Below are 27,440 nucleotides of genomic sequence, written 5' to 3'. Positions count from 1 at the left end.
GGTATGTATGTCTGTTAAACACATAACCCTCTCCGTATTCGGGTTAAAAACAAAATTAACTGGTATGGCGAGAATCGAGCGATATGAATAAGCTCAATTTGGAAGTATTGCATTTCGCTTTGCAGCAATTTTGATAAATTGACTACCGGAAAATAAAAGAAAGTTTGCGTAATTTGGCCCATTATGATTCGCAAATAACAAATGACTGTGAGTTTTGTAGCAGTATCTCCAAGTTTAAAAATAAACTCATAATTTCTCTTAATACTAACAATATAATTACATCACGTAATTTTAAAATATAAATCAGCTCTTAGTTTTGTTCCAAATTAGATCAGGGCTAGGATTATACACAAAAATAAAAATAGATTGAGAACTACTTACGGTTTACTAATATTAACAGCCCTGAATTTATTCTTTAAATTAATACTTGTTTTTAGTTTGTTACTTTTTTTACTTAAATATAATGCGTATTTAAATAAAAATAATAAATTTTTTATTTAAATATTATCAAACGCTTACTTAGGGGATGAAAAACAAATTATGATCAATGTATTTATATTTTAAATGAAGCGTACATTAATATTGTTCACAGTATTCAATAAAAATTACGCTTTCGTTCGTGTATAATGAAAACTTTTTTATGTGTTCAAAAAAACGAATAATTCCCGTATTGTAAAAAAAGTAAAATGTTCATTGCCAATGTAATTTTTTATTGTATACTCTTAACTAATATACAGCTCAACTCAATTTAATAGGAGGTTTAGGTTTAGATAAAGTTGTAAAAAAACAGTTCAATAACTTTATTATTATACAAAAGTTTAAAGGCATATGTCTTGGAAAATTTATTGCAGCTTTTTAAAGTTATTCATATCAGCTAAAAATATTTTCGAATAATATTTACATTTCTCAAAAACAAAATAAATTATTATGCTCGATGTCTATTCACTAAAGCGTCTTCAACAAAACAGTTTAGTCAAATCTGAAAATCTAATACTTTCGTCCATTCAAATACTCTAAATATTAGGAATATCTTCACAGTCTGCTCTGTCTCTGAGGTAAGTGATTTTAGAATGACTGAAAATCTGAAACCATTATTTTTCTGAATGTGGACTGACTTTTTTAGAATATTAAAACCGATTCTAACCTTTCTGGAATCAGTTCAAACTTGAAACAGGCGCTACATTTTTTGCACTTAATCAAAGCACTTATGATTGAGGCGCAGCGCGCGCTGGTTAACACCTATGCAATTTTTAGCTTTTCTGAAATTACTGACTAAAACTACGATTGGCCGCAGACCAATTACATTTAACGTATTTCTTGGATGCAGAACAGAAAAGTTGGCAATATTATTACGCAAGTGATAAATTTGAAATTAACTAGTAAGCATTTTTAAAATATTGACTGTATGTCTGTCTGTCTGTAAGCTTATGATAATATCGACAAGGACTAATCCGCTGTTATTGGGACTTTCCCAGAAAGATTGGGTATTAAATACAACTTAGGCTTATTTTCGAACAAAGTTTTTGAGGGAGAGGGGTAGAGGAATAAATTAAACAGTATAGACAACTGGTTATAATATATTGGATAGAAAAATATATCCAATGTACAATTTTATTTTTTTTCTAAAATAAAACAAATTATAAGAGTCTATGAAATCTTTACGGTATATTCGGGTATAACAATTTATATCGTCCAATTTCCATTGGTTTTGAAAAATGTAAATTGTTTCAATTTTAAAACATTCTATTTTATACGCATTTCTCTTATTTATAATATGTTTGGTTTGGGCTGTAATCATTAAAACAAAATATAACAAAACAAAAGGTTTAAACGAAATATATATGTTCAATAACAATAATTTAAAAAAAAAATAGGCTATAACTAGAAAAAAAATCACAGACTTTTTTGATATTAAAGACTAAAAAAAATTTAAAAATGTCGTCGTACTAAAATACTTAAAATAAAGTGTATAATAAATTATATAGTTAAACAAAATACATATTTAATTCATAAGAGCAAATGTAAGAAGAGCATATTATTAATTTTTATTGAATCAGAGTAATAATCAAATTCAGTTATCAAATTTATTATTAAATTTGCTTAAAATTTAATGATATATTTGATAATGAATATGGAATTACTGTATTAGAGAGTCCTTAAAATTTCATTCAAATGGCTATTGTTAATATAGCGTGTGTTATTAGTTATAAATTATAAATAACAGTGATTTTAGATATGTGCAAGTTTCTATTTTGAATGTTTTTTATATTTAATATGTAATATTATTATAATTATTATTATTAATTCATTTTAAATGATATATTTCAAAAATCATAAAAAAATATATAAATATATATAAATAAATATAATACATATACAAATAATATAACGCATTTTTTTTATTATTTTCTGATATATACTCGGTATTAGTTTTTCCAAAGAATACAGATGTACACATGTTGGTCCCCAGATAATCAGGGGGTTCGGACGTTATATACAAACTTTAATATAACAATATTTTTTTACTAATAAATATTGATAATTGGTAAGTAACTTGATAGTCTAATTTAGAACTATTGAAAACGGGTCTTTCTCCTGTTTTAATTAGTACGAATTCGCCAGTTGGCGGGTGGCAACTCCCAGTTATCAATTCTTATATGTAAAGTTGTACATGATAGTACATAGAGGCTGTGATAGCATATAGAGGCTGTATGGCATTTCCACACCGGAATTTCTTCTTTTTTGTTCATTAAACAATAAATATAAAATTTTCATTTAATAATCCATTGATAAGATTATTACCAATTAATCACTGATAAAAAATAATAATACCTATATGTTGACGCATAGCTACTACCGTGTTTCTATTCGTAAATTTCATTACAATAATTAACTCGGTCTCCATAAATGTATATAAAATTTTTACCCAACCATGACTATAAACTGTATTAATTATTATATTTTTATTGCCATCATTTCTCTTAAGTGTAAGTAAAAATTAAAAATCCTTTCTTATCAATTTTTCTTTTAAAATTGCTTCTATTAAATTTTTTTTCAATCGTAAATGTATATTGTTAAAATTTGTGTTAAATTTGTATGCCTTTTTAATTTTTTAATTACAAAAATAGTGGAAAATACTTAATAAATTAAACTTTACATTCATCGACTGACTCATCACGAGATCTTTAAAACTATACACTCGCGATTGACTTGAAATTTAGCATAGTTACTAATTTCGCGATGTAAACGCACTCTTATATTAGAAGGGTTTTTTAAGGAAACCGATTAAAAAAAGATAGGTAAGGGCAAGGAAGTGAAGGCTATATATATAGCACGGTAGTTTTTAAAGTTAAAATGGTTCACCAATGCGGGCGGTTAACTGCTAGTTATAAATATTACCGATATGTATTTAAGTTGTAGATATTAACTCAGTACAAGTTCCTCAAATTCCATGTTCATCAAATGCAAATTGTTCGGATATTGCAGGAAGTAAATGTGTAAAGAATTTTTGTGATTGTGAAGATGATCAAATTGTGAACTCGGATTTTACCGAATGCGTAACAAGTAAGTAAAACTTTTGTTCTATTCAAATTAAAACATCCAAATAAATTAATTTGGATACCTAGTAAATGGGAATTTTGGCAGGTATTGGAAAACTATTTATGCTTGTCTTTTTTTAATTATCTGATCATTTTCTCGAAACAATTTTAGTATCAACCGGATATTATTCAGACTGCAGTGATTCATTACAGTGCAGTTATTGGATGCTAACGGGATCCGAATGTCATGTATCCGAAAAGAAATGTAAGTGCAAAACCGGTTATCATTACCGTGATGGCCGATGTTACAAATCTTTTGGACTATCACAACCGTGCACACGCAATGAAGATTGTTACGATGGTTACGACATTGAAGCGTTGCAATGTAAGAAAGATGTTTGCGTTTGTAGTGACAATTACTTCAGTCGAATGGATTTAGATTGCCGGCGTATATCTCAAAGTAATTTTTTTTAATTTTCAATTTTATCTTTTAATTAATCTATTGATAATTTTGTTTGGTGTTCATAGAAATTGGTGATCCTTGTATTATTGATATAGAGTGTCAATTTAAAAATGCAATATGTGCGAAAAATCGTACTTGCCAACTTGCTGGTGAAGATGATGATTCTACTTATCCTCAACCTGAAAAACCTCCAGAAGTAAATGTACCAAATCCCGGTAAGTTAAGCTTAGAGTTATAATAATTCTTGCGATATCATGACACAATTTGAGGTGAGGTCTCTAAAATAACTGGTAACCTTGCCTTACAAGGATACTTTACTTTGATAACTAAGAGCATAAACTTTTTTGTTCTCATTTGGGCTAAACTAAACGAAAAAAGAGGTTTGGTCTCCACACGAAATGTTTCAACCAATATTTTCTAATTGTTTTCCTTCTGTAAAATTATTTTATTTTTGCTTCAGTATTGGGTTCCGATTGCAAAGAAGATTCTGATTGTAAATCTGTGGATAATTCTTATTGCTTAGGTAAATGTAGATGTCAACGAAATTATCGAATGGATATTAAACATGATCGCTGTGTTCCAGGTACATAACATATAATTACAATAGTTTTTATTATTAAGATCCGAATTAAATATATACAGAGTGTTTCTTTTAAGTTGACATATCCTTGAAACTCGGAAAATAATTTTTTCGAAAAAAATGTTCCAATAAAAGTGGTATGTTTTTCTATATAGACCATTTTTTTTTTTAATTGAATGAAGGTTTCTTTGCAAAAAGCTAAATTTTTGCTTTCTGTCTAAACTATTCGGTTTAAAAAAAAAAAGATTTAGAATATTTGGATACGAAACCCTAGATCCATCAATCCTGAGAGCAATTCCGGCAGAGAGGCTGCCGGCGAAATTTACTTTTACCTAGTTTTTAAAGTAAAAATTTTTTTCGTATATCTATTTTTAGAATTAAATGTAAACACAAAGCAGAAAGAGGATTGTTTGTACATTCGAAACGCTGAATATAGAGATGAAAAATGTTTATGTCCTGTTGGCTTTGCGTATGCAAACAATATGGCAGAATGTATAAAAGGTAAGCAATTTTTAGTAATCAAGTAGAATTGTGTGGGTCCCCACACAATTATATTCCAAAAATACCAACAGTTTTTTTTATAATTTTCTGTTCATTTTTTAAAATTACTATATTATTTAGCAACTCGAATAATAGAAACTCATAGTTGTACGACTGATGTAAACTGTCACACATTTGGACCAGCTGCAATTTGCAATACAGAAAAGAAAACTTGTGAGTGTGGAAACAATTCTTGGTATAGTGATGAGTCTATGATTTGCAGAATACCAAAAGGTAAAAATATTTTCATTTGAAAATAATTCAATAATAATAATATACTATTTAATTTATTTACTCAGTTTATAAGACAAATTTGACCCAAAAAATTCAAAAATCAGATTGGGCGAGTAGTTTCTGAGAAAAACAATATTTCGGATTGATTTTGATTAACTAGTATTTATTAGAAAACAATCAAAATTCCGACTGTTTTATGAATCTCATTTAATTTCAGGAATTGGTGAAAGTTGTTTTAACGACGATGATTGCAAAATAGATCCAGAAATTAGTGACATATCCCCAAAATGCACTGATAAAAAATGTCAGTGTCCTGATAATACATATCCGGCTGCTGACAATACAATTTGTCAAGCTAAAGACGTTGGTAAATACAATATAATACTTAAAAATATTGATGTTTATATAATAATAATATTTTGAATGTTCATAGAATTGAATTCGAAATGCACAAAAAATTCTGATTGTAAAACTGCTTATTCAGAATGTCTAGATAATGTTTGTAAATGTGATAAAAATCATTATGAAAATGGAGACAAATGTAGTGCAGGTAAAGTTGAAGAATCGAATTATGTTTCGTGGCTTCTATTTTTTGAGAGTTCGATATAAATATCTCTATTAATAAAGCTGTACACACGCAAAAAAAATTTCTTTAATTCTTTAAGCAGTCTAAGAAGCTGATGAATCTCTAACGATTAAAATAAGCAAAGCTAATAATATATAATTCTATACAACACACTTCAATTTTCGAAGAGGCTAAGTTACCATCCTAGTCTTCCACTTTTGCATTCTCCAAAAACCTATTTCCACCTCCGTAATCGTTAGGGACTCGTCTGCATTATAAATAGAAGTTATAACAAAAATTTCATGAACATAATTATTTTAATATTTTTCAAATCGAGTTTTGACTGTGGTAAAACACACATAATTCAAATTGTAGGGATTGGAAGTAAATGTTCAAAAGATGATAATTGTGAAGTACTGCATTCACATTGTAATGACACCGATAAGACTTGCCATTGTGAGGAAAACTACGTTAATTCAAATCATTTGTGCTATGAGGGTAAGTTTAATATTATAAGCATTTTTCCGTACTTAGCGTGTTTTCTTTCGATTAAACACAATAACTACTTTATGAAAGGGATCTCTTATAATCATGAGAAACTTTATGAAAGGGATCTCGTATAATCATTTGCAAACCTTCTAAGAATTTTCAACTTGAACTGAATTTGATATTTTAACAGTGGGATAAAATTTTACACATATAACTAAAATTTGTGCTTTTTTTTGTATTTAGTTAAAACAATTAACGAAACCTGTGAATTAGATATACAGTGTGAAGAAAATCTTAATTATATGTATAGTGTTTGCGAAAAGAATAGTGCTGACGATAAGAATGGCAAATGTAATTGCAAAGATGGTTTCCATTATAGAAATGGCAAATGTTGGCCAATAAAATGTAAGTATTTATCTCTATATACCTAAATAGGTAATGCAAAGGTAATGTTTTCAACTAGGAAATCTTTGTTCTGTTTTCAATGGATATTTTGCTTGCAAGTCCTAGATTCCAAGAAATTTTAATCAATGATCTGTATCTGTGTTGTTCTATTGCTTCTAAACTAAATAATATTGAAATCTAATTTTTCGTTTTCAAAATAAGTGTCTTTCTCCACATATTTGATCGTTTTCAAACTTGTAGACATACAATTTATACTTTAATAAAAAATAATCATTAAAAATTCTTACGCAGACTTAGGTGAAATATGTATTCGTGATGGAGAATGTTATATTGAATCAGATCCGCCTACAGTCGAATGTCGCAATGGTGAATGTTCATGTATCGTTGGATTACAAAATGATATTACAAATTTAAGATGTGAACGAGGTAACTATCTCTTTGTATTAATAAATTTTCTTCATTTTTTCAAATCAAATTTTAATTATTTTAGATGGTGCTTTCAATTTACCGGTGCCATATATTACTCTAATTTTCATTTTTTTATTTAGCACCATGTAATATGATTTTTTATGAAAACATTTGTTTTTGTTGCTAAAAGTAAATAAAAATCGTTATATATTTTAAATTTTGTATTAGTTTTTAAATTTTCTATCCTATTCTTGTCTTTTAGGACAAAGTTATAAATTAATTAATTATTTACTAAAGGTAAGTATTAAGTTAATTATATAGTTATTAATAACTCAGGTGGCTGTGTGGGTATGGTATATGCCTTTGATACTAAGGTTCGCTGGTTCGTATGCTGGTGGGTGGGTAACATTTTTACTTTTAAATTAAATGAATTTTTTCTGATGTTAAAATTTTCCCACTCTTTTTATAATTTAAATTATCTATATAACCCGCCCTCCTGCTATAAATAACGCCAGTTATACATATGTCATAAATCACTATTCTATCAGGGGGCGGGAATTTAAATAATCATAAATATATTATTTCACTCATTAAAATCATGTTCTCCTATTACAAAATATAAAAAATATGTACAAAAAAGGCTTGGTAAATAAAATTTTTATCTTTTTAATAGGAGAACATGTCATATAGTTTATCTCACTCATATTCTCCTATTAAAAAATATTAAAATTAGTATTTATAAATTCAAAATCGCTCGATAAGACTAAAATTTGAAATTTTGTAACAGGAGAACATGTTATAAATATATTATCCCATTTTTTTTAATAACATATTCGCCTATTACAAAATATTAAAAAAATACCTATTTTGCTTGCTTTTTTGTTGTATATGCTAAAATTTATTCTTGTTAATTGAAATTTTATAAGATTTTGTAATAGGAGAACATGTGATTTCACAAAAAAAAATTAATTATGTTATTCCCACTTTACTTATGTCATAAATCACTCTTCTGTCAGAGGGTGGGAATTAAAATAAAATAAAATATACCCCTCTCTCTTACTTATTTGTTGCTTTTGGTTCTCATAACAATTTTCTAAAAAAAAAGACACTATCTCGACATATTAACTTATTTAATTAAAAATTAAACGGGACAATGCTAGTTTCGAACCAAGGTCCTCTGAGGCGTTTAAGCTAGCCACTATTCGACCTTTGACATATTATAATTATCAATAATGTAATATATAAACCTTTTACTCACCTTTTTTTCAATAAACTTATATAAATGAATGATTGGAGTAATATTTTGTTAAAAATATAGGTTCTGTTTGATATTCCTGAAATCGATGTAAAGGATAAAAGATAAAGGTAGGTATAATATTGAATAATAATAATATTAAACCAGCAGAGCGGAGCGTAAGAAATATTTTGAGCGTTGCAAACGTTAGTAGAACGCACCCATAATCAGTTTGAATTTTGAACGCACCCGTTTGGAGAAGAAGCAAATGTCAAACAAAATGTAAACAAAACACGCACCACGTTAGATTCATGCTTGCTAAACGTAATTACACTTTACAAAAATGATTGATTATGAAAAAGGTGATATAGTCATTATAGAATTAAAAGCGGGAGAGATTTATGATGGAATTTTGATTTCAAAATCTGCCGAACGAATATCAATTTGTAGCACGGTCGAATATCCATCTGGCAAATTATTTGAAAATATTTGTAATTTTTCTATAAAAGAAATAAATACAAGTAGAATATTATCTGATAAAAAAGATAATGGCAATAATAAAGTGGTAAATAAAATTAATTTAAACATACAAGAATATAAACATTTGACAAATCTTATTAATTCGTTTAAATTAATTAAACAAATGGATGTTCGGTTTTATGATGCAGTACAAGAAATAGAAACAGCAGAAAGTATTGGCATTGATGCTAAAGGATGTCAAATTGGTCGTTTTTATAAAATCTCATATCTGATAATAAGTGTCTGGAATCAAGTATGACAAATTTTCTTTTTTATTATACAATACACATACATACTATACAATTTACGCATAATTTGCCCCACCACGGGTAAACAGTGATGTTTACGAAAAAATGTTTCAAACAAAAGTTGTTTATTTTTTAATAAGGAACATTTTTTATATTTAAATTTTTGTTCTATCTCTAACGGTTTACAAGATGGGTTCTACGGACCCAAAACCCAATTGACCTATGTTGCTAACTAATTTTATCTTGATATCTCTTTTTGTTTTTGAGTTATCGTGTTGGCAGACAGACGGACAGACAACCGGAAATGGACTAATTAGGCTAAAAACAGCGATCGTGGTTAGAGTTACAACACCACAAAAGGCGATTCAAAATAAAAAGAACCTAGTATACATAACAGGAAATTGAGCTATCAGGAAGGCCATTTTTTGTGTTTTTTCAAACGTTAAACGGTTTAAAAACGGTTAACATTATCAAAAATGGCAAGAACCATTTAATGCCTAACTAAAATATATTTGTGCATTAAGAATTTAAAAAAAAATCTTTAATGCAGCCTTGTAATCGAGGAAATAAAATCAAAAAAACAATTCGACCTAGGAATCGACTTGATTCGTACTTTTTTTTTCAAACTCTTACATATTGAAGTTTGTTTCCATGAAAATCTACTGGGAGGAGTCGATTCCTGGCTCAAATGCCTTGATTTCCTCGATTATTGGACATCGATCGAATAAATTTAAAAATTATTTACTGTTTTATTTATTATTTAGGTTTTCGTTTTTGATATGGTAAATTTAGATCAAATGGCATTTAATTCAGGGCTGCAATTAATTTTTGAAAACGAATTTATTTTAAAAGTTTGTCATAATTCTCAAAAATTGAACGATTGTTTATTACATAATTACGGTGTAAGTATTCAAAACAAATTTACTAGGAAATACTTTATTATTTAAATCGTTAATGTTTAGGTAAAAATGAAAAATGTTTTTGATGTATTACTAGCCGATTTCACATTACAAGAAAGGCATAAAGAAAAAGACCCAAGGCATAGATCTATTGAAGATTTGATAATAGAGTATTTAAATTTGCCCTCATGTTTTGTGGATAAAATCGTAAGTAGAAACTAAGCTTTTAAGGACTCTAGTTAAAGTTACAAACTTATAGCCTTCTCCAAACTGAATCAATTTAAAGATCATCGCCTCTAGTTTTAATTTTTTATGGATACGGAACCCTAAATTTGCACTTAAAACTTAGATAAGATCAATCAAAATCGGTCGCTTAAATGCAAATTTACCGAAAATGCAAATATTGTTTATTGTCGCGCCTAATTTTGCGATGGCCCAATATCTTTTGAAAAACCCTGGTATTTATTTTTCTAATTTTTAACTTTTGTAATATTAATTTTCAGACAGATGAAGAGTGGACTAAAAGACCGCTGCCAATTACCTACCAAGAGATGATTGCAACTCGATGTAGTTTTCTATTATTTTTAAAAAATATTTTACAGAAAAAGATGAATGAATCATTGAACAAAATAACAGATATGTTTTATTGTATGGCAACGGATACATTGAATCCTACTGTAGAAGAAACAATTTTACCAAAAAGATTATTGCAAATGTTATAATGACGTGCTGGGGAGTGGGTAACTTTTTTACTTTTAAATTAAATGAATTTTTTCTGATGTTAAAATTTTCCCACTCTTTTTATAATTTAAATTATCTATATAACCCGCCCTCTTGCTATAAATGACGCCCGTTATACATATGTCATAAATCATTATTCTTTCAGGGGGTGGGAATTTAAATAATCATAAATATATCTCACTCTTTAAAATCATATTCTCCTATTACAAAATATTAAAAATATGTACAAAAATGGCTTGGTAAAAAAAGTTTGAAACTTTTTAATAGGAGAACATGTCATATAGTTTATCTCACTCATATTCTCCTATTACAAAATATTAAAATTAGTACAGTAGAATCTCGATAACTTAAACCTCGGTAACATAAAAACCTCTGTTACTTCAAAAAATACTATGTTCCCTTCCCATCAGAGCCCAAAACCTCTATAACTTAAAATACGCAACCTCTATAGCTTAAATAAATAATCTCTGTATAGGTCCTCAGTAACTACATAGAAACATGTACATACCTCTATATTAACTAGGGTACATAGAAACATGTACATACCTCTATATTAACCTTTACCTAACATAGACACTTGATAACTTAAAACCTCTATAACTTAAAATATTTTGTGTTTCCCTTGGACTTTAACTTATCGAGATTCTACTGTATTTATAAATTAAAAATCGGTCGTTAAGACTAAAATTTGAAATTTTGTAACAGGAGAACATGTTATATATTTTATCCCATTTTTTTAAATAACATATTCGCCTATTACCAAATATTAAAAAATACCTAATTTGCTTGCTTTTTTTTTTGTTGTACATGCTAAAATTTATTCTTGTTAAATGAAATTTTATAAGATTTTGTAATAGGAGAATATGTTATTTCACAAAAAAAATTAATTATGTTAGTCCCACTTTACTTATGTCATAAATCACTCTTCTGTCAGGGGTTGGGAATTAAATCCCCTGACAGGAGAGTGATTTATGACATAAGTAGGAAAGTGGGACTAACATAATAAAATAACATAAAATATACCTCTCGCTCTCTTACTTATTTGTCGCTTTTGGTTCTCATAACAATTACCTTAAAAAAAGACATTATCTCGACATAATAACTTATTTAATTAAAAATTAATCGGGAATATGCTAGATTTCGAACCGTGGTACTTTGTAATCGGACGCGACTGAGATAGCCACTACGCTATGTTTGACTTATTAAACGTTTCTATAATGTAATATACATACCTTTTACTTACTTTTTTTCAATAAAGTTGTTTTCTTAAACTTAGTATTTATTTTTATTTTACTGACCTCAATAGGGAAAGTAAGAGTGCATGCACAGAGATCATTATTCACAGACTTGAGTTTATAAATTAGACCTTTCATATGCCATCTATGATTATAGTGATTCTCATTTTGGATTTATAAAGACACGGATTAAAAGTAATACCCCGCATCTGTTCATGCACTTTTAGTAAAAAAAAAAATAATGAAAAAAATAAAAACTTATGACAATATTGCAAATACATTTATTTCTATAATATTTTCACTTAAATCCTAATAAATATATTAATTTCTTTTTACGATAACAAATGTTTAACAGCACATTTTATCCGGAACTTATTTAGTATTTTTTATTTCGATATACTCCTACTCATATTAGTAATACAACATTAATGAAATATAAATTTTTAGCACTCGGCTTTCGAGTTTCCACGAATTTGAGGCTGAAATAAAATAAGCAGATTAATAATTATTATCGGTCATCAATCCAAACATTCATAAATGATAAGAAATAAAGGAAAACTAATTTGGAAATTTTGTCCTTATAAACTAGCCAACAATTTTTTACATCAAAGTGTTTTGCAAAACAAATACATTATAATTCCTACACATACTAAACACAATATTACTAAATGGTGTTTTTTGTGTAATTTCTACACCTTTACCATACATATTAGGGGAGCCTAACACTGGATTAACATATAAGAGAGTTCCTTGGTCCTTTTTAAGTACCTCCAATAAATATAAGCCCTTAATATAGGGTAACGTAAACATTTAATATTGATGAATACTTACCAATATGTATATTTCACTTTGTAAATGGCGTGATATCATATCATCCAAATGGCTTTGTGTTATGACTGGATTCGGTATTTGTACATCATTTTGTTGATCTGATATTAACATTAAACGTAATTTTGGTAACATAACTTTTCCCGATACTAACGGATATAATGTATATTTAAATACATATTCATTAAACGGAAGTATTGATATCTGCTTCTATAACATAAATCATAATAAAATTAATTATTATTCTAAATTCAAAATTACACTAGCTAAAATTAAAATTAATTGCCGTATTCATAAATGGTTCCGTTCTAATGTTATGGTAGAAAAGTATTTAGCTAAGCCATTTGTAGTAGAGCATTGTGAAGACTCTCAGGGACACCCTGTATATTATATATAGTTGAGCAAGGTTGAGCTCGAAAAACAGAACTCTAGTTTTTTCGTTAGTTAAAAATATTAATTAGTCTTTTGAAATCTACTTAAGACTGAAGTTGATCAAATAGACCAGCCACAATCTATAGATAGCATACTTTTAATAGGCCTTTTCAACGATTTGATTTTGTTGCGAACAGTTGTCAAAAAACTATTCAACTAAAGAAAATCTTATATATTTTACCTTTGTCAAACGGCGCTTTTTGATATGTCTTTAAATGATTGACATCTGTCCAAAATATAGAATATTATACATAGAGAATGCGAGAGATCTGCTAGCCTGCAAGTGGATGCGATATGCGAAGCGAGAGAGAAGACTGCCAGTAAGTTTACCTGTGTCATTGTCTAATACATATACTTATACTTAATAATACATATAAGTATATATGTACATATGATTATGACAAGGACACAGAAGAACTATCTGACACAGTCTTCTCTCTCATTCATCATATCGCAAGTTTTAGGCCATGGCGTTCTCTTGTTTAATATTCTATGGTCCAAAATAAAAAAGAATCTTTTTTTTTTAAATGAAAAGCTTTATTGTGACTGGCCCATGTGTTAATATTGTTGAAATAGGTAAAATATTTCAGTTCTACCAACTGTACTTAAAAAAAAATTATTCTTTGAAACTTGTGGTTTTTAAAGCAGAATTAATTCATTATTTATTTTAAATTTTAATTAAACAAACAAACAAAAATTGTATCTATTTCATTGTAAAATAAAATGAGATATTCGTAATTTTATCTTTACAATGCAAAGATAAAATTATAAATTTCTAAAATTAAAATATTTATGTTGGCAATATAACAAAATCTCAACTTAAACACTTGAATGTTAACTGCAAGCAAGCAGATACTAACATACAATTTTTGATTTTTTAATCAAAATTTACATCTATTTATAACGATTGTGACAGAAATAAATTTATAAAACATTCAAATAATATTATTTTTACATTGCTTTCAAAAATAACGGTAAGAATTTTTATTTTTTTGTAAAATTTTAAAAAATATTTTGAAAGTATACACCAAAAACAATTGAATAGTGTCATTCTTCTTCATAGGGTATTATCGTTAGTCAAAAATAAATAATGAAATTTGAAAATGTTAACATTTATGTAAAAATATACTTAAATATTCTGATTTCGAGTCATAAAAGCACATTTTTCTTTTAAAATTTTGAAATTAAAAATCGTAATTTTTAAACTGTATATCACGTGACCTAAAATGCGGATAAATCCTACTGTGATGTCATAGCGATATGAGTCATAGACCATCAGTTAGTTCAGTGTAGACAGCTGGGTATAATATATACATAGATAATAAGTATTTATATTTATTATAATCAGATGTCTATGAATATATCTGTCAAAGTTATTTGTGTTATTTCGTATAGTGATACCCATATTACGTCATCAAATTGGATGCCCGCGTTTTTGACAGTTTAAAAAAGGTTTAAAATTTAATTTAAGTTTTTGGCAAGAAAGCGTGTGTATTTTTCCGAAATATATTTTTGGTGGCTTTTTATTAACAAAATCAACATTTTGAAGTACTTTTTCAAAAATAGTGGAATACCCTATTGTTACTCTAAAGTAAAAAAAATTACATAACTTTGTACTTAAAAAAAATAATTCTTTTTCTAGTACAATTTTGAAGAGTGGTATTTAAAAATGGAAATCACTTCAGTTGAATTAATAACAACGAGATTATATTTGAAAAATTGGTTAAAGCAATCATTATTAAACAAATCGAAAAATTCGATAATATTTTCAAATAAAAATATTTATCAACATTACATGCCAAACATTTTATATTATAGTGAACTATTAAATTTAGATTTATATAAAATATGTTTAACAATTGAAATATTTGATCAATATTTAATATTATTAATTGAATATGTAAATGAAAATATTCATCATACAAATATAAATTTTAATAAAATTATTCGAAAGATTAATCATATAACAATTATTACAATTATTATGATTGCAACAAAACTTGAAGGTAATAAAAATATAACAAAATTAATTACCGTCGAAGATGAAATGATTAATAAGAAGAATACTCAAGAATGGGACGATATTAAATCAATGATTTCATCAAATATCATTCAACAGAAAGAAATTGAATTATTTAAATTATTTAAATTTAATTTACCTATTATATCACGTTATCATGATATTGAAATAATAACAACATTATGTTTAAATAAATTAAATTTAATTAATGATGAGAATAATAATTATTTTATATTGATTGAAACAATTATGAAACAATTCTTATTGAATTGGAATCTCATTTCAAATGATTTTGTTAATGTTATTCGTATCAATAAAGATATTAAAAATATTGAATCACATTTAAATAATCGATTATTTATTGCAAGTGGAATTGTTTTAACAATGTTTTATAAATATAATTTAATTGACAATTATTTATTATTTATTAAATTATGTAATTATATTGGTCATATAATTACAGCAAATTCAATGTGTATTCAAATATTTGTACATATTATTGTATGTCGTATTTAATCAAAATTTTTAAAACAAGTCATTATTAATCCGCAGGACAGCATCCTTTTTGTTAGATAACTAATACATACTTCAAACTTTGAGAGTGGCTTCCTTTTGGCGAATCTAGCAAACTTTCTCTCTAGCATTTTTTCGATAGTATATTCCGAGAAATTCCCTGCTGCGTTTTTCAAACCAAAAGCTCAAATATGTCGTTATCATGCTCATTTGAAAACGCAGCACTTTCAAAAAAAGTCGTAGAGAGAAAGTTTGGTAGTCTAGCCAAAAAGGGTGCTGTCCCGCGGACTATGTGCTCCAGTTTTAGTTTAATCCTAATATTGACCAGAAATTAGTTATATAGTAATTAGTTCAGAAACTGATTAGCATTTTCGTAGCCATCTGAATTATTTGGCGGCCTGATATACAGCTAGCTCATTTGAAAGCAAATACTTTCAACTTTTTGAAAATGTAACTCCAAAGTTATTACCATTCCCTACCGCTTTGCGTAGAAAGAAATGTACATTTTTAAGTTTTTTATTATTTAGTATAAAAAGTGTTATTTTTTATTTGCAAAGGAATTGCAAATTGAATAATATTTCTTTTTTGTAATCTTGAAGTTAAAGAGAATTGTTATTTTGTTTTTAGATTAATATAATTTTATTTCATTTAAACATTAATGAGTTGTACTTGTTTCTTTTAGACCGTACTGTCGGTTTGTTATTTAGTAGTAGACATTTTTATGTATATTTTAATATTCAAATAAATATATTAATAATTGAGTAAATGGTTCAATTTTTTTTTAATTCCTATTTAGTTAATACTATTCTGATTATAGATAATATATTCTGATTATAGATAATGGGGTAGATTTCAGAGAAAACAAACAATTGATTGAGTTAATTGTTGAAATACCTGTCACATAACACATACATACATGTCACACATATAATACATACTATACTATTTGCGCCTAATTTGTGCTCTCACGGGTAAACAGTGACGTTTACGATGTTTCAAACAAACGTTGTTTATTTTTTTATAAGGAACATTTTTTATACATAAACTCCATCACTAACGGTTTAAAAGATGAGTTCTATGGATCCAAAGTCCTATGTTGCTCATTTACGAACTTAGTCTCACATTTTACGTTCTAAGCACGCTATAAATATTTCTGCTTGATACCTCTTTTCGTTTTTGTGTTATCGTGTCCATAGACAGACGGATAGACAACCGGAAATGGACTAATTAGGTGATTTTATGAACAAATATAACAAAATTTTGTTCGTAACATCAATATTTTTAAGCGTTACAAACTTGAGATTATACTTAGTATACCTTGATAAATAATGCATATATACAGGGTATGATAATGCAATCACTGGCATTCAAAACTTTTTATACGACGTATTTCAATAATTAAAACAATCAATAGGGAATATTCATGAAATTTAAATTTGGTTCAAATATTTTTCTTCCGTAACTTTAAAGACTGGACATTTTACACTTAAATACAGCATTTTTAAGCAGTATTTATATTTTTTACTTTGTTATAACGGTGTAAACAATGAATTAAAAATATAAAAAAAAATATATGAATATTCCCTATTAACTCAGTCAATTGTTTGTTTTCATTTGTTTTAAATAGAAATGTATAACTAGACTCACCTGTTTGTAACCAGAAAACATAAATTGTATACATGCATCAGTGGTATCCATATGAATATCCAATTGTATAAACTGTTGAGTATTATTATACAACGAATACGTAATATACATTGGTTTTAAAACAATACCATATGGTGGTACATCTAAATGTAATTGAATACCTAATTCTTTCAACACAATATATCCATCATTATTACTTGTATTATTATTATTCAGCGTTATTCTAAACTTAGTTGTATTTGTAATCGTTTTATTATTATTACTATTATTTTGTTGTACACGTCTCCATTTAATTATATAACTTCCAATATCATTTAATTCTGTTGAATTTTTTATATTCATTAAATATAAATCACAATATTCACCATTATTTTCATTTAATTGTATTTCATTTTTATTGATTTGTTTATTTTGTATTTGATCAATAATTGTTATATTTGAATTTGATGGTTGTTGTTGTATTGATAATTGTTCAATAATTAATGGAAATGGTGAAATATTTGTAAGAATTGGTGTTAAATAAAAATTATCATTGATATATAATTGATATGATGTTTCAAATAAATTTGTATAATATTTACAAATAAAATCAAATGCTTTTACTGATTTTATATTAATATTTTTTTCAATTAATGATGGACATATTACGATTGATGAATCATTATTATAGATTTTTATATTGTAATTGATTTTTATTGATAGTATAATATCAGTTTGATCATCACAATTTAAATATAATTCGATTTTTTCCTTCTCATTTTGTTTTATTTCTTTATATTCATATTTTGTTTGTAATTTTTTTATATCGTTATAGTTATTACATAATATACCTAAAAATAAACAATTTGTTAAATTAGGACCGAATTTAGAATTCTGAGGCTCTGGGGTCAACATTTGGTACAGGCCCTTTTAATTTGGTAGAGAACTTTTTAGGAATAAGTAAACTTAAAGTGTACAACATTCATGATGCATTTCAAACGTTTACTCTTAATGTTTTATATCTCCTTTACAATTATTTTGGAATAATATCGTTAAACTTCATACCACGAAGTATTCACTTTCCAAAATATGAAATATCATATTCGACAAGCGTTCTTGATTCATTGATGTTCGCAATTTTTAATTGAATTCAGTTTCGATAAATATCTCCACTACATTCGTCAACATCATCGATAAACATATGTATAGTGCCATTTCTCCATTGTAGAAAGTAGATTGGACAAAATTATTCGATACATAAATATCATCAAATATTCGCAAAAGTGATAAAATTTAGTAATTATTATTTAAAATAGATGATATACTTACACTTATTAGATGGTGGTAAATCCGATTTATATTGTATCTCTAAATTAACATCAACAATATCATATTTTTCATCGATAAATTCATCTTGATGTTGTAGATGATTACGATCATTTGATAAATAAATATTAATTGAATACCATTCACCAATCAATATTGGTGGTTGATGATCAATAATTAAATTTAAGTATGATTTATTTGAATATGATATAAAACATTGAGTAGATGCTTTAATATTATAAAACTCATGTGATTTTGTTTTTAATTGATTATTTTTATAATTAAATGATTCGAATTCTGTATGTGTATTATCTGCTGAATATATTTCATTATTTGTACCGGAATATATTAATTTTGCTTCTCTATTACCATTACCACCTAAATATAAGTTTACTCCACTTATCTAAAAAGAAAAAACCATGATATACAAAATAGGGAATATCTATATATCTATTGAGTGAAATAATTAAATTTTACCTGTATTTCTTTACCAGCATCCAACATACTTGGTTTGAATTCAAATATATATAATTTTGTTTCGTTTGGTTCAAAATTTAATGCATCTACATTTTCTTGCTGCGATGGTTTTGATTCAAATAATTCAATATTATAATTTGGACTATTTATTATGATTGATATTTTTGAAAATGCTATGTTAATTGAAGTACGGCATCTATAAAAAAACAAAGGAAATCATAATCATATCATAATAATAAATTATTCATTCAAATAACATTTCATGAATTTTAATGCTAGCCTGAACGAACGAATGAATTTTAACGTGGACGCGGGGTTGGACAGAATTTAAATATCTTAATGAATAAATAAAAAATTCTCCGCTAAAGACAATTTAGATGTGCGTTTAGTTTTCGTACAATAAATACATACCTACAATAAACTTCTACATGAACAATTTCGTTGACTGAGTATGTATTTTTCGTAAATCTTGCTTTTACTTGCATACAAACACTTAATTTATTCATTTCTACATTAATTACTGTTGGTTCGACTTTGGCATGTACTGGTTTCCATATATCAATTATTTGATTATCAGTTAATGATAATGGCATTTCTTCATTGATATTTGTTGATATTGTTTGTTTCTATTACCAATCAATACAAATATATTAGTGAACTTCAAATAACGATAAACAATGACTTATTTAAAGTGCAGGATGTGCGGCAAAATTTTGCTCGTAACATTAATATTTTTAAGCGTTACAAACTTGGGACTAAACTTAGTATACCTTGATATATTTCATATATACATGGTATAAAAATAAAAAATGGGGTGCTAACGCTAAAAAAACTAATGGTAAAATATAATTAAATACTTACACTTAAAACATTCAATAAATATTTGTAACATAATAACTTATATTGTTCGTCCACAGATATACTCGTTGATAATATCTCAATTGAATAAGTAATAAAATCTTCAATGTTTCCAGTATACAAAGCACATTCTATTGTCCTTTTTAATAAATTTGTTAATATTGTAAACCATTTTTCTGAACGGTAATCTCGTAACATATGTGTTATTAACCTAACCGAGAAAACAGACAAAAACTGAAGTTAATATCCGTTTACGAAAGTGGTATACGCTACTCTTTGTAGAATAATTCAGAATAAAGGTGAAATTCCATCACAATGTGCGGAAGGACAAGGAAAACTAAAACGTGTACGTTTATCATAATATCTTGAACTTGAACAGTGTTTACTAACATAGGCCAAGCAACTTCGTAACAAAAACGTACCGCTAAGTAGACCGATGATTAAAGAAAAGGCACAATATTTCGCGCGAGGGCTCGGTATTTATAATTTTTGTAGCAGCAATGGATGGTTGGAAAATTTTAAAAAAAGATACGTTATAGTTTTCAAAGCAATTTGTTGAAGAAATGTTGTTATTAATGGAATCGTCTGCAAATGAGACAGATATTTATCTATACCTGGATAAATAAATCTCACTTAACCAGATTTCACTAGATATAGTCTTAATTTTTATTATTTGGTAGAGGTATATTTGAAAATAATATCTGCCAGTCTTAGGAAAATTTTTGGTTTGTATATACTCTCTGCGATTAGTAATTGGTATATGGTAACTTTTCATCTTCGTACACTATTTCCTAGAAAATAATGCTATAAAAAATGAAAAACTTACGTGAGCGCTTTACCATAATCTTTTATTAAACAATATTCATCAGCCATTTGTACAACAACAGCTGTACGCATACGTGGACATTTATTTGCTTTAAAGTGAAATATTGCTGAGCCATATAAATTTATAATTATATTCTAAAATAAAAATATACAACATTTATAAATTATTTAGTACTTATAAATACCAGGATAATGAACTTACTGAATGATTGATGGTATTAATTTCTTGTAATTGTAACTGTTGAATATGTTCTTGTTCAATTAATGGATCTATTGGTTGTTCACCAGGCCTATTACACCAAGTTCTTTGACCATAAAATTCATTTATGGTTGGAGAATTGGCTGAATTTGTTGTTGGACTTGCTGTTACATTTAAATTTTTAGAAATTTTAAACACTTCTTGTTGACGTAATTTTGCGTAATGTGCAGCTTGTTGATAATAAAAACCAGGATGTTGTGTTTGAACAACAGGAAATAAATGTATGACTTCGTAAAATAAATCACCAAATGTACTAAATCTACATAATAATTTTTTACATTTAATCAAACTATTATCATTTAATTTATCAGATGTTTAATTTTATAAGTTGTCATTTCGTAACATTATCGCCAAATATTTAGGAGTACAAATAATTGAAATATATAGTACTAAAATAAGCGCCACCTTGTAAAACGTGCAACTAAATTTAAATGACTTGGCTAGGCAAGTAGTTAAACATTATCGATTCAAGTCATTTGAATAGCTGAATATCGTTCCGCTCGCTAGTTTAACGGTGCCGTTTAGTAAGAAGACAGTTAATTGAACGTCTAATTAAGCTAGTTGACTGCGACGTAATCATTTAAACTACTTTAGGACACTATAATCGAATAGAAAGGAGTTAAAAAGGAGAATTTATGAAATGATAACTATAAAAAAAGGAATAATTAAAAAAATAAACTTAACTGTTTCGATAACCACGCATAATGTTCAAATTGTAATTGTTTAAAACCAAATGAACGTGATTTATAATAATCAATATGCGCTTTAAATTGTGATATTGAATCACGTGGTAAACGTAACGTAAATAATATACGACATAATTTATAATTAATATAACCAGCAATCGTTTTAATTTCATATGCATTCGTATCAACAATACGTATCTCTTGTAAATGATTATATGCATACGTATAATGTTTATGTGAGGTATGATAATCTTGTTTTAATTCTGATAAGAAACCCATTTTGAATTCATATCGTACGTATAATGATTGATGCATTGTTTTATTTAAATGTTCACGATGTGTTTTTATATTTTTTGTTAATTGTTGATAATATGTTTGAGCTAAATCATAAAATGCATTTTCTAATCGTGATATATATCTACAAATAAATAACAATCATTTAAGAAAAGTATAATGCAAAGGATGACACCAGGGGCGAATAAATAAAACAGATTTTTGTTTATAAAAAAGGTGGCACTTTGATGCCTGCCTATGGGCAGCAAATTCGTAAATCCGCCCCTGGATGACACATAGAATAAATTGTACAACAATTTTATTTATATTTATACTTTTGACAACAATTAAGTTTGACAAGATATTGAGACGGATTTGAAACTTTATTTCAGATACTTATAGTGCTTATGCATTTGATAATATTTAAATTTTTCACATTTTCTTACCCAATTAAATGGTTGTCATGTGGCAGGAGTATAAATAAATGTTCTGAGCTTATTTCACAAGTTGAACATAATATGGCAGCACGATCAGTAGCTATTAAATCATCTGTAGCTGGTACTTGTGGCGCTATTTGTTGTATTAAGACCACAACTATACGAATATTTCGACCATTTACGGCAGCTCTGTAATAAATTAATATACAATGAAACTTCAGTTAGTTTTATAAAAAAAGGTGGGGATTATTAATACATTCACATTTCTCGGCTTGTTTCCATATAAAACTATGTTATTTTATCATTTCTCCGTGTGATGGCGTTACTAAAGCGATATGTTGACGTCACTGGCAACGTCAACTTCTCTATTGTTTTAAGACAAAGCTTTAAAAAAAGTTGATATATAGTAAAGAGAAAATACAAGATTACCTCATCGATTGTACTCTAGATGAACATTCAATTAACTTTTCATTCCAATTAACATCATTCCAATCCATATCGTAAAAGATAACAATTACAGCTGGTATTTGATTTAAATGTTTATTCATCCAGTTACGTTTGATAATACCTTTTGGTATATACCATTCATATGTATTACGTTTTGGTTTTACTACAGGAAATACATGAGCATTACTTAATAATTTATATTGAACGGGAACACGTTGCATTTTATCATTTGTACGAAAATCACACCATATTGTCTTATGTATTGCATTATTTACTGTATCCAAGCCGCTAAATCCAATTAATGCTTGCGGTTTTGTTAGTAATTCTGGTGGAAAATCTACATTTGGATCTATTAATAATTGTTGTGCACTCGCACTTGATTGCATTTTAGATACTGTGAATTTATTTTATCTGGAAAAGTGTTTAAATTTATTAAATCATTTTGAGTTTATTTCAAGAATCAATCTTGGTCATACCTGGTTATAATAATAAAATCCATACGATTCAATAATTAATATCGAATTCCTCTTTTAGCTTTATGTTAAATTTTATTTTTATTCTTAACAGAAAATTTCGAACACAGAGGAGCTATACGTGCTAGGGACGTGATTGCGGTATCTTTTTTATAGTTTATTACTAGAAAAATCTAAATCGATCCAAAATATTTTTAAATGAATAATACAATTTAATATTTAAATCAATTGACGCGTGATTGACTTTGACAGAATTCAAACCACGGGCTGTCAAATTGTCAAAAGTCAAACCATAGAGGTATTATATGTGTATAGATGGACAAGTATAGGACATGTTACGATACGCATTAATTGCATAATGCAACATTCCGTTACTGGAGAGTGATACTTCGTTTTATGTGAAAGTACCTCAAATTTCCTTTACTTTTGATTTTATATTACGCTTAGTTTTGGTTCCGAGCAGAGTATCAATAAATACCAATGTAACGAAGTAAATACGTTCTTAGCGCCCAATATATATTAGTATGGAGTTGAGATTTAACCATAGACATTATAGAACATAATGTCTATGGACCTAACGATAGGAAAGATCATACCAAAGATATTGTAATAGTTATACTATTATTTTATGTATGAATCATACATTAACTTATTTAGACGGTTTAATAGGTAGGCAAGGCCATTATTAAGGCAAATATAACAATTTAAAACTAACTGTAAGCTTAAGTTCATTTTGAGCTTGAATTTTATTATTTGGTATATACAAGGTGGCACTAGGTGGTTACACATACTTGAGTGTTACACCAAAGACTATAGGATAGACAAGAAGCAGAAGTATAATTATAAGTGACATCTGGAGTCTGAGGCGATCAACTATTAAGTTTGTAGGCCTTTGCGGGTATGACTATTAAGTTTAACTACTTTGCGGGGGTGACTATTAACTATTAAGTTTGAAAGCCTGACTCGGTAGAGGCGCTGAAACTCGTATACTACGATTTTACATTATAGTCCTGGAGCTGACCGTAAGAACGCGAGCCGATCAGCGGTACGCATAAAATATATTTTCCCTACTACTACTAACCATAGTCAATAGGATGGGGCTTTAGTGCCTCAACGCAGTGGGCACATATAACATGGGTGCTTTCTTGAAAGTAAAATTTTTGTTGACGAACTGTACCAACTTTGTCCTGCTTGGTAATTACTTTAAAATCTTCTATTCATTGAATAGAACAAAATAATATTTAAGTGCCTCGACGCAACCGGTGATAACACGGTGGCACGGATTTTTCAATGAATTTTCCCGTGTGCACGAACTATACCCATTCCGATCCGCTTAAAACTTTAACCAAATGAAAATTTAAACAATTTTATATACAAAAAAAAATAAGTGCCTCATTAGTTGCGGTTCTATATGCCTGGCAGGACGCCTAACATTTCGCGAGCTCCTATGCTACTATGTAGATAACTCTTCCGTCCGTCCGTCCGTCTGTGGTCACGATTACTCAAAAACGAAAAGAGATATCAAGCTGAAATTTTTACAGCGTGCTTAGGACGTAAAAAGTGAGGTCAAGTTCGTAAATGAGCAACATGGGTCAATTGGGTCATGGGTCCGTAGTACCCATCTTGTAAACCGTTAGAGATAGAATGAAAGTTTAAATGTAAAAAATGTTCCTTACAAAAAAATAAACAACTTTTGTTTGAAACATTTTTTTGTAAACATCACTGTTTACCCACGAGGGCGTTAATTAGGTACAAATTTTATAGTATGTATGTATTAATATAGGAATATCAAAGTGAATATCTTTTGTTATTTACATGACGTCAAAAAAAATCAATTTATGTCAACGTCTCTCACAGATTATTTTATTAAGAACATAAAAAAATTTGATTCTTCCCAGCTTCCACCATGTTGGAAGTCATTAAAGCAAAAAATATTGAGAACAATTTATGTCACCTCGATGTGGCAGAATGCTACAGTAGCGAACTGTCTTATTTGTTCACCAGAAGAATGTGGATGGATCAAAAATGAAAATAGAATTGAACCACTTTGGTTCGAAGGTGCTCCAACGCCTCTTCTTGTTGAAGATATTGTTGCTGTCGAACTTGATGAAAATGTAGATAATGATAATGATATTAATATAGATAATAATGATGAGTATGATCGTGAAGATTATGATCAGCATAATGATGATGACGAAAATATTGATGATAATGATAATGATCGAGAATCATTGGCCTTAGAAAAGGCGAAAAATTTCTGTTATTAATTAAATGCTACATTTTTTCAATCACAACTATTTTCGCCTTTTCTAAGGCCAATGATTCTCGATCACAATTATCGTAGAGATTTATGGGGAAAGATGAATAAATACTTCAATAATCTATTACTTGTCATTTAAGCATTTCTTACTTGATTTAACACAATGTACACAGGCTAATCTTAATTTATATTAATAGAAAAAGGTATAATCTTATTAGCAATATACTTAAATTAATTCATAAAAAACCTATTTACCTAATAAAATACGAGTTACAAAAATATATTTTTAAACATTATCATTCTTATTGTGATCATCGTCATCATCACTATCATCATTATCATTATCATCAATATTTTCGTCATCATCATTATGCTGATCATAATCTTCACGATCATACTCATCATTATTATCTATATTAATATCATTATCATTATCTACATTTTCATCAAGTTCGACAGCAACAATATCTTCAACAAGAAGAGGCGTTGGAGCACCTTCGAACCAAAGTGGTTCAATTCTATTTTCATTTTTGATCCATCCACATTCTTCTGGTGAACAAATAAGACAGTTCGCTACTGTAGCATTCTGCCACATCGAGGTGACATAAATTGTTCTCAATATTTTTTGCTTTAATGACTTCCAACATGGTGGAAGCTGGGAAGAATCAAATTTTTTTATGTTCTTAATAAAATAATCTGTGAGAGACGTTGACATAAATTGATTTTTTTTGACGTCATGTAAATAACAAAAGATATTCACTTTGATATTCCTATATTAATACATACATACTATAAAATTTGTACCTAATTAACGCCCTCGTGGGTAAACAGTGATGTTTACAAAAAAATGTTTCAAACAAAAGTTGTTTATTTTTTTGTAAGGAACATTTTTTACATTTAAACTTTCATTCTATCTCTAACGGTTTACAAGATGGGTACTACGGACCCATGACCCAATTGACCCATGTTGCTCATTTACGAACTTGACCTCACTTTTTACGTCCTAAGCACGCTGTAAAAATTTCAGCTTGATATCTCTTTTCGTTTTTGAGTAATCGTGACCACAGACGGACGGACGGACGGAAGAGTTATCTACATAGTAGCATAGGAGCTCGCGAAATGTTAGGCGTCCTGCCAGGCATATAGAACCGCAACTAATGAGGCACTTATTTTTTTTTGTATATAAAATTGTTTAAATTTTCATTTGGTTAAAGTTTTAAGCGGATCGGAATGGGTATAGTTCGTGCACACGGGAAAATTCATTGAAAAATCCGTGCCACCGTGTTATCACCGGTTGCGTCGAGGCACTTAAATATTATTTTGTTCTATTCAATGAATAGAAGATTTTAAAGTAATTACCAAGCAGGACAAAGTTGGTACAGTTCGTCAACAAAAATTTTACTTTCAAGAAAGCACCCATGTTATATGTGCCCACTGCGTTGAGGCACTAAAGCCCCATCCTATTGACTATGGTTAGTAGTAGTAGGGAAAATATATTTTATGCGTACCGCTGATCGGCTCGCGTTCTTACGGTCAGCTCCGGGACTATTAGCTCATATGGGCTGCTTCTCCTCTACCCTATGCTCTTTGTGTTACACATC

At 28.0% G+C, this 27,440-nt stretch overlaps 3 protein-coding genes across 4 annotated transcripts; 2 read left to right on the top strand and 1 right to left on the bottom strand.

The window, feature by feature from the left end:
- The first annotated feature begins 2,869 nt into the window (after positions 1-2,869).
- LOC123295079 (prion-like-(Q/N-rich) domain-bearing protein 25) lies at positions 2,870-7,373 on the top strand. Of its 2 annotated transcripts, none has more exons than XM_044876294.1 (13): positions 2,870-2,987; positions 3,421-3,564; positions 3,712-3,999; positions 4,068-4,217; positions 4,463-4,585; positions 4,958-5,083; positions 5,204-5,356; positions 5,574-5,723; positions 5,790-5,906; positions 6,297-6,419; positions 6,654-6,815; positions 7,107-7,241; positions 7,306-7,373. In XM_044876294.1, exons 1-13 carry the CDS (start codon positions 2,933-2,935, stop codon positions 7,371-7,373), a joined length of 1,794 nt encoding a protein of 597 aa, XP_044732229.1. In that variant the 5' UTR covers positions 2,870-2,932. The 2 variants fall into 2 exon arrangements, with proteins under 2 accessions (XP_044732229.1, XP_044732228.1); XM_044876293.1 differs by having other exon boundaries at positions 2,876-2,987; positions 3,415-3,564.
- A 1,353-nt stretch (positions 7,374-8,726) lies between these two features.
- On the top strand, positions 8,727-10,968 carry LOC123295800 (piRNA biogenesis protein EXD1-like). Its single transcript, XM_044877258.1, has 4 exons — positions 8,727-9,229; positions 9,989-10,126; positions 10,187-10,330; positions 10,627-10,968. The coding sequence occupies exons 1-4, from the start codon at positions 8,801-8,803 to the stop codon at positions 10,843-10,845; spliced, it is 930 nt and encodes a 309-aa protein (XP_044733193.1). The 5' UTR covers positions 8,727-8,800; the 3' UTR covers positions 10,846-10,968.
- A 1,452-nt stretch (positions 10,969-12,420) lies between these two features.
- LOC123295886 (trafficking protein particle complex subunit 11) lies at positions 12,421-23,751 on the bottom strand. The gene is made up of 14 exons (XM_044877347.1): positions 23,583-23,751; positions 23,089-23,517; positions 22,669-22,848; positions 21,948-22,367; positions 21,207-21,522; positions 21,006-21,139; positions 20,183-20,390; positions 19,733-19,947; positions 19,322-19,517; positions 18,848-19,247; positions 18,362-18,369; positions 17,540-17,767; positions 12,931-13,137; positions 12,421-12,578 (listed from the first exon to the last, which is right to left on the bottom strand). Exons 2-14 carry the CDS (start codon positions 23,490-23,492, stop codon positions 12,543-12,545), a joined length of 2,952 nt encoding a protein of 983 aa, XP_044733282.1. The 5' UTR covers positions 23,493-23,517; positions 23,583-23,751; the 3' UTR covers positions 12,421-12,542.
- Between the last annotated feature and the right edge of the window lie 3,689 nt (positions 23,752-27,440).

Source organism: Chrysoperla carnea, chromosome 3, assembly GCF_905475395.1.
Source record: "Chrysoperla carnea chromosome 3, inChrCarn1.1, whole genome shotgun sequence".
NCBI classification, from domain to species: Eukaryota; Metazoa; Arthropoda; class Insecta; order Neuroptera; family Chrysopidae; genus Chrysoperla; species Chrysoperla carnea.
Note: the sequence above shows the minus strand (reverse complement) of the source record. Positions and strands in the feature narration are given on the sequence as shown.